At 40.0% G+C, this 8,241-nt stretch overlaps 1 protein-coding gene across 1 annotated transcript; it reads left to right on the top strand.

The window, feature by feature from the left end:
- The first annotated feature begins 232 nt into the window (after nt 1-232).
- Nucleotides 233-1,986, top strand: LOC148874113 (uncharacterized). The gene is made up of 4 exons (XM_088956925.1): nt 233-520; nt 614-847; nt 947-1,098; nt 1,377-1,986. Exons 1-4 carry the CDS (start codon nt 233-235, stop codon nt 1,984-1,986), a joined length of 1,284 nt encoding a protein of 427 aa, XP_088813051.1.
- The last annotated feature ends 6,255 nt before the right edge of the window (nt 1,987-8,241 follow it).

Genomic DNA, 8,241 nt, shown 5'->3' with positions numbered 1-8,241 from the left:
CTTCAAGTATGAAGTTACAGGGTGGAAAAATATTCAAGTTACAAAGGTTTAGGGACCAACAGAGCCAAATCTTAGGGTGGCTTTCTGGGAGGAGTTATCAGATGTGAGAGAGTCTCAGAATCATCCTTGGGTCATCGGCGGTGACTTTAATGCAACTATATCGGTGGAAGAGAAAAATACAAGGGGTAGAAGAACTGGATCGATGAATTTATTTGTGGGATTTATCAATAATATGGAGCTAATGGATGTTCCAATTCAGGGTAACAGAGTTACTTGGACTAATAATGAAGCAAACCCGACTCTGGTAAGACTGGACAGGTTTTTGGTTTCCTCAAATTGGGATGATTTCTTTCCTGATTTTAGGCAGATCAATCTTCCTAGACCGGTTTCTGACCACAGCCCTATTCATCTTGTTTGTGGTCATCGTAAGATAATCAGTGCTCCAGTTAAATTTGAAAATGCATGGTTTGAGGAGGACAAGCTTATCCTCTTGATAAAATCTGTGTGGAATGAATTTCAGGTGGAGGGTTCTAGTTCTTTTATTTTGGCAAAAAAGTTAAATGCCATCAAGGGAAAGTTAAAAATTTGGAGTATGGAGAATAAAATGAAATAGGGGACTGAAAAGAAGGCCTTATTGAGCACCATTGTTGAGATTGATAGAGCTGAAGAGGTGAGCACCTTGACTGAAGAATTGAGATTAAAAAGGTCTAATGCAAAAATCAAATATGACAAGTTGGCTGTAGAGGAAGAGATGAAGTGGAGACAAAGAGCCAAAACCACTTGGCTAAAGGAGGGTGATAAAAATACGAAGTTCTTCTTCCAGAAATTGACAAATGCCTGTGCAAGGGTTTCTTCAATCCGCAAACTGGTGTGGGAGGATAGGAGTGGTGAATCATGTTAAGAGGTTAAATCAGTAGCAACATCCTTCTATAAAAATCTTTATAAGGAGAGGTGGGCCCATAGGACATTTCCTTCTGAGCTTCCTTTCAAGCAATTGAATGAAGAGCAGAAACTCTGGATTGAGAGACCCTTTACAGAAGAGGAAACCAAGACAGCAGTCAAGAAGGTAGAATGTGATAAATCCCCTGGTCTGGATGGGTTTTCAAACCTTTTTTATTTAAAATGCTGGGATATTGTGAAGAAAGACTTGTTGAAGGTGTTCCAGGCGTTTCATACAAATGCATCACTGCAAAGAAGCTTGAATGCTACTTTTATCACTCTCATCCCAAAGATTGAGGGGACTGTAAATATTAAGGATTTCAGACCTATCAGTTTCCTGCACAGTTTTTATAAAATCCTGGCTAAAGTCTTGGCAGAAAGAATGAAAGGAGTATTAGGTAGTGTTATTTCTTGTAACCAAAGTGCATTTGTTCCAGGCAGCAGATGGTAGATTCAATTCTCATTGCCAATGAACTGTTAGAATCTAGAAGAAGAGAGGGAACCCCGGGTGTAATTTGTAAGCTTGATATTAAGAAAGCATATGACCATGTTAACTGGCATTGTCTGGACCTGGTGTTGGAGAAAATAAATTTTGGGCAGAAATGGAGAAACTGGATCAGAGTACATGTTAGGACCCCAAAATTTTCTATCCTAATTAATGGCCAATTGACGGGGTTTTTCAGTAGCTCTAAAGGTTTGAGGCAGGGTGACCCTCTTTCCCCCTTGCTATTCATTTGTCTCAAGGAAATCTTTACTCTTTTTAGCAAGAAAGCTGCAAAGAATGAGTTTTGGGAGGGCTTTGCAATCTCTCCAGGAAAGGAAAAAGTTAATGCCCTCCAGTTTGCAGATGATACTTTATGCTTTGTTGATGCTTCCCCAAGTCAGTTAGAGTTGGTGCTTGGAATTCTGAGTTGGTTTGAAGTGGTGTCTGGACTCAAGGTTAACTTGAGTAAGAGTCAAATCATCCCTGTGGGTCTTGTAACAAACTTAGAAGAATGTGTAGAAGTGATGGCTTGCCAAATTGCTTTTCTCCCGGTCAAGTATTAGGGGCTTCCTCTTGGAGCTAAATGCTCTTCCTCTAAGACTTGGGTTTCAGTTATTGAGAGAATGGAGAGAAAATTGGCTTTTTGTAAAGCTAAATATCTCTCTTTTGGGGGCAGAGTGACACTGGTTAAGAGCACTCTCTAATCTTCCTACCTACTTCCTCTCCCTTTTCCCCATTCCAATCAAAATAGCAAATAGATTGAAGCAAATCCAGAGGAACTTATGGAGGGGATGGGAGGAGGAAAAGAAGGTCCATATTGTAAATTGGGAACAAGTGGGTCTCCCAAATGAAGTTGGTGGGCTGGGAATAAGGAATTTGAAGAAACTTAATTCTGCCCTTCTTAGCAAATGGTTATGGTGTTAGACAGTCTTGTATGCCCTTAGCTTCAATCGGATTTGATGTACTTTTGTTATTTAGTGAAAATAAATTAAAGTGCATGTTTGATTCATGTTGTTTGGTATAATTCTGTGTAAGACCCTAAAACTGGACACTTATAGAAACTTGTGTTAGTTTTAAATGTTTACAGCCATTGGATAAGTGTGGGGAGATTTATCCTGCAAAGGCTGATACTGGTGTGCTACCAAGTGTTGGGATGGCTTGTTTCGGCCATCAGGGTAAGACCCATGGCACATGCAGTATGGGATTGCTTGAACCCTTGAACCGGACCAGATTTCCAGTATTGCCCTAGACCTTGGAGACAGATGGGCAAAATTGGAAAGTTACACCTGACCCCTAGACTCGATTATGACAGATCACTAGGTGTCGGATCGGGCTATCTTTGATGTGTCAATCAGTGAGATCCTTAGTGGGGGTCAAAACCTGGACATGTTGGGGCAGTCTGAGAATTCATCTGAGTGAGAGGTCATAGTGACAGGATCAGCCCCTTTGTCGGACAATGGTAATGATCGGGAATGCACTCTCTCTGATGGAAACCAAACTACCGTCAGTTGATTTCAATCGTTGGAATTTTGTTTTGCAAAAATAAGATATATATATATATATATATATGTATATGTACGTTTCAAAAAGATTTGCAAAAGGTTTTAATTCCTGGGATCCATGTGAGTAGAGAGTGTGGCACTGTTCCTTGCAGCTGAGAGAGAGGTCTTCTCTTGTCGGGTAGTGCATGATCATTAAGGGCTGAGAGGTTAAGTGTAAGACCATTTAGGATAATACCCGATGGGCTAATCTTGCACCTACCCACAGTCCCTGGGTTTTTATAAGATGGCTTGGCCCAGGGACCACTTAATGTAAGTGTTGGGCCCATAGGGTCCATGTGATGGGCTCAAGGGGGTCACTAAGTCTTTCAATGAATTCGGCTGGGCCTTGTAATAATGGCTGGGCCGAACCCATGTGGCTGGTGTCCCAAAAAGGTTTTGGGTGGATGCTGTACTTGTAGCTGCGTATGTCATCAACCGCATGCCCTCCAGAGTACTAAACTACATGGCCCCTCATCACTTGTTGTAACCTCAGTCTCCTTTATTTTCCATCCCCATGAGAGTCTTTGGTTGTCGGGCCTTTGTCCATGATTTGTCTTCATCCCAAGGTAAGTTAGACCCTTGGTCAATTCCTTGTGTCTTTCCGGGGTACCCCTCCTCTCAAAAAGGGTATCAGTGCTTTGACCCAGTTAGTCATAAATTCTTTGTGTCTATGGGCGTGTCCTTCTTTGATTCTGAGCCATTCCTCCTACCTTCTCCTTAGGGGGAGAGTCGTAATGTGGAAGAGGAGAAGTAGGTTCAGGTATCTCTTCCTTCTATTCTGAACCTTACTCCCTTCCGTGTCTTCCAATGTACACGTCGGAGAGATCAATGAGGTGATAGAAATGTGGAGCAGCCAAACACTGAGCAATTGACATCATCAGACTCCGAGGAGGTAAGTCCATCCCCTAACCCTACTCCTGCACTACCAAATACCCCATTACCCACTTTGTCTCCTATGACCACATTTCTCCCTCATACTGAGCCTTCCTATCAGCAGTTGATTGCATCCCTGTTCCCAAAAATGTTGCAGAAGCCTTAAAATGCCCTGAATGGGTAGATGCCATGAAGGAGGAGATTAATGCCCTCCACAAAATCAAACTTGGGAATTGGTGGATCCTCCAAAGGGGAAAGACCCTATGGGGTGCAGATGGGTGTTCACAATTAAGCCCAAAGCAGATGGAATAGTTGAAAGGTACAGAGCAAGACTAGTAGCCAAAGGGTACACACAAATACATAGGGTTGACTATGATGAGACTTTTGCTCCGGTGGCTAAGATGAACTCGATTAGGGTTCTCCTGTCCTTAGCTGCTAATTTTGACTGGGAATTGCATCAACTAGACATAAAGAATGCTTTCCTGAATGGTGACTTAGAAGAAGAGGTATACATGGTTCAACCTCCTGGATTCTGTGCCAAGTGGAGTGAAAATAAGGTATGCAAGGTATGGAAATCTCTCTATGGCTTAAAACAGTCTCCCAGAGCCTAGTTCAGTAGGTTTCACATGGTAGTTCAAGTGATGGGATTCAAACAATGTCAGTCTGATCATACACTCTTTGTGAAGAGATGTCAGGAGCAGGTTGCTGTATTGATAGTGTATGTAGACGATATCATCATTACAGGAAGTTGGAGCTTAGAGATACAGAACTTGAAACAATTCCTTGCATCAAAATTTAAAGTGAAAGATCTAGGACTCCTGAAGTATTTCCTTGGGTTTGAAGTTGCCCGCTCAGAAAAGGGTATCTGTGTCTCTCAAAGGAAATACACCCTTGATCTATTACAGGATACAAGTAAATTAGGTGTAAGGCCGATAGATACTCCTATGGATGTGGACCACAAGCAGTTCCAAAAGTTAGTGGGAAATTTGACTTATCTGTCCATTACCTGTCCAGACATTGCTTATTCCGTTGGGGTCCTGAGCCAGTTTATGCACTCTCCTAAGAAGACACACATGGAGGTAGTAGAGAGAGTCCTTAGATACTTGAAGAAATATCCAAGAATAGGCCTACCATTCAGTAAACACAATCATCTAAAGGTGGAAGTCTTTACAGATGCTAATTGGGCAGGAGTTGTGGATGATAGAAAGTCCACTAGTGGGTATTGCACATTTGTGGGAGGAAATCTGGTGACCTGGAAGAACAAGAAGCAAAGTGTGGTAGCAAGGTCAAGTGCTGAAGCTGAATATAGAGCTATGGCAGATGGGGTGGCTGATATCCTTTGGCTATAAAACCTTGTAGGGGAGCTTGGAGTTGTTGTTCATAGTCCTGTGTCCTTTTATTGTGACAACAAGGCTGCAATAAACATTGCCAGCAACCCAGTCTTACATGAGAGGACCAAGCATATTGAGGTGGATAAACACTTCATAAGGGAGAAACTGGAAAAAAGGGAAATTTGCATCCCCTATATCAACTCCAAGGAACAAATTGCTGATGTCCTTACAAAGGGGCTTCCGTGCTCGCGACACAATGAATTATGTGACAAGCTGGGCTTGATAGACGTCTTCAGCCCAACTTGAGGGGGAGTGTTGTAAGGCTTACTTAATAGTTGCTGTTACAGTTACAATTACAGTTACAGTTACTTGTTTTTTTCTTCTTTCTTTTTTCTTATTATTTTGATTCTAGGATATGCCGCTAGAGGCATACTTGTAATTTCAGATTCTTTTATGAAATTAACATAAATAGAAAACTGGTGACTGACAGTAGACATTTTTTCTCTCTCAACCATACCTCTCTCTTCCTCTCTCTCTCCCAATCCCCATGAATCACCACAACATTTTAAGTCAGTTTTATGTACATAGAGGATTGAGGAATAAAGCTTGAATTTCAAATTGCTTTCACATTTTCCTTTCAAGGATCGATCTGTTAGTATGACAAGCATAGCCCCTGATACCACTATGGGGAGTAGCAATTCTATCAACCATGTCAAGGTATACAGAAGAACATGCAGTGATGAACCTTTCTTGGTAGTTAACCAATAATCAGCACATCTATCTTTAGAACTTTGTTCAATTGATTTTATATTACAAAATTCCTTGAAGCTTCAGTATGCAAATTTAATTCACTTCATTGTCCACTGCAAAATCAGATCAGACATGGTTGTAGACATGACCTTATTTCCACATAGAGAATCGAGTTGGTATCAAATCTCTTACAAGGCCTTAAGAGGACTCAACTAATCATTCCCATAGTGGGTAATCTTGAACAAATCAATTCATTACCTGATGAGTTTTCTGTGGTTTGGACTTCCCAATGCATTCTACTTACCACTGATGTTACTCTGAAGATCAAGACCATCATAGAGGTGAAGAAAACATCAAGCACTACAGAAGCTGCAAAGAGATTGAAGCTCATTCTGCCTTATAATTCTTATCATGGGCAGATCAATTAAGTCAAATAAATTGTTGTATTTATATATTAACTGAGAATATGTGTAATTGCTTTGAAAGATACCATCCTACTACAACCAGTTGCAACTTGATAGGACCTAAGAAAACTCTATGATTTGGTCAAGCCCATCCATCACCTTGATTTTCATGATAAAATGTTATACTCCATTATGATATTCATGAAAAGGTTAGTCCCCTTCCACCACTGTCTGATCTAGGCAAAAGGCAAAACCAGTTTTGAGGATATGCCTGTAGCACATCTCTAGTGTAATATGTTTAGCAGATATTGAGTGCACAACAGCACATCTCTTTTCTTTTATTTTTTTAAATAATTGAAAGATAATTTTATGAACCAAAGGGTAGGACTGCAACATCCCAAAGAGAGGCGTGAGATGCAACCTCTCCCTTAAGAAAGATTACAGTTTGTCAAACAACTAAACCATTACAATGCAGCCCAGTATAAGAGTTCCCGAGTGGCCCCTTGTTCAGCAAAATATTCAGCTATTGCATTTACCAACCTGCCCAGCCATTGAATTCTAAATATCATATCCTTGTTAGAAAAATGGGACATCTCTTGTGTAATAGCTTTCGCAGATTTGAATAGGGTGTGCCAGTTTTGAGGCAAAAAACAGATTTGAATAGGGTGTGCCAATGGAACTGTGGAGAAGCTCATGCAGAATTGAGGCAATTTTTTTTCTTTGAAGAAAGTTTTTTCAAAAATTCAAGTAGGAACAGGATTTTGAAGATTCTGGAGGGACGGCAAGCAGAGGTATGCTTTAATGAAAATGAGCAGATTGGTTCAATGATTCAATAGAAGGGGCAGTGCACTTTCACATTTCAAGGGTTTGGAGAAAAGAGTTCGAAGGAGGTAATAAAATACTTTTAGCAGAGAGAAAAGAAAACAAAAAAGGGAGATTCTTGAGTGTTATGGAGTTTAGAGAAATGTGTAAACATAGAACCATCTTTATCCCTGAAGGCTGGAGATTGTCTGGGTGGTTGCACTTCTCGGTTTTGATGCAAATGTTTTCAAATTAGAAGACTGAATTCGGCCACCAAGTGCAATTGAGCTTACCTCTGAAACAATTTGTAAATGTGAGAAAGCTGCAAAACCCTATATAGCAAAACAAGCTCCAAACAACCAAAAGCACTCAACTCCTACTGAACAAAATCTTGCTAGTTGCCACTAATCATATAAACTATTTAAACCAAGTCAACCAATAAACTTAGGAGAAAAAAATATACTAAAATTCATAAACACAAAACCTTAGAAGAAAATAATAATACCAGAACAATACTGGATGAAGAGAGAAAAATAGTACCTAACATGTTTAGCTTAAATTGCAGAGAATAACATTCTTCATCAAAGGTATCTAAATATAGGTGGAAATATATAAAGGATAACACCCAAAAAATAATAAAAACAAGATCAAGAAAGAAAAACAAACAAACTTAGGAATCAAAAAGATGCAAATAAAAAGAGTTCCAAAGAACATAAAAGAGAGAAGTGAGACATAAAGAGACATATGGGTGAAAATTTGGGGCATATGAGAGGATTGAAAGAAACTAGACAACAAAGAAGAAGAAGGAATAAATGAATGAATAGATGTGAACTAAATTCAAAGCAAGAAGAAAACAGATCTAGGGGTGTCAAGAATAGTCGACCCCCACCCCAAAGAGTCTCTTTTATGTTAAAGAGATAAAAGGTATGTACACTTACAAGCAACTATCATGAGAAATGGTGAGAATATTTCCTTCATCAACAAGTTGGCCAACCGAAATCAGATTAGTAGTAAGGTTGGGTACTAAGAGGGTTTTGGAGAGAGGAAAGGATCTGGTTGGTGACAGTTGAAGGGACAGATCATTACTACCATTGATGTCTAACTTTTCACCATTAACA

The sequence above is a fragment of the Nelumbo lutea genome, chromosome 1 (genome assembly GCF_056320005.1).
Source record: "Nelumbo lutea isolate HS-2025 chromosome 1, American lotus-T2T, whole genome shotgun sequence".
Taxonomy (NCBI): domain Eukaryota; kingdom Viridiplantae; phylum Streptophyta; class Magnoliopsida; order Proteales; family Nelumbonaceae; genus Nelumbo; species Nelumbo lutea.
This window is presented reverse-complemented; position numbering and strand designations above follow the sequence as displayed.

Excerpts from the sequence above, each read along its gene's own strand:
- LOC148874113 (XM_088956925.1), top strand. The coding sequence starts at position 233 with ATGGAGCTAATGGATGTTCCAATTCAGGGTAACAGAGTTACTTGGACT. Across the intron at positions 521-613 it reads CTGTGTGGAATGAATTTCAG|GGGACTGAAAAGAAGGCCTT; the intron begins GTGGAGGGTTCT and ends AAAATGAAATAG. Across the intron at positions 1,099-1,376 it reads AAATCCCCTGGTCTGGATGG|GCAGCAGATGGTAGATTCAA; the intron begins GTTTTCAAACCT and ends CATTTGTTCCAG.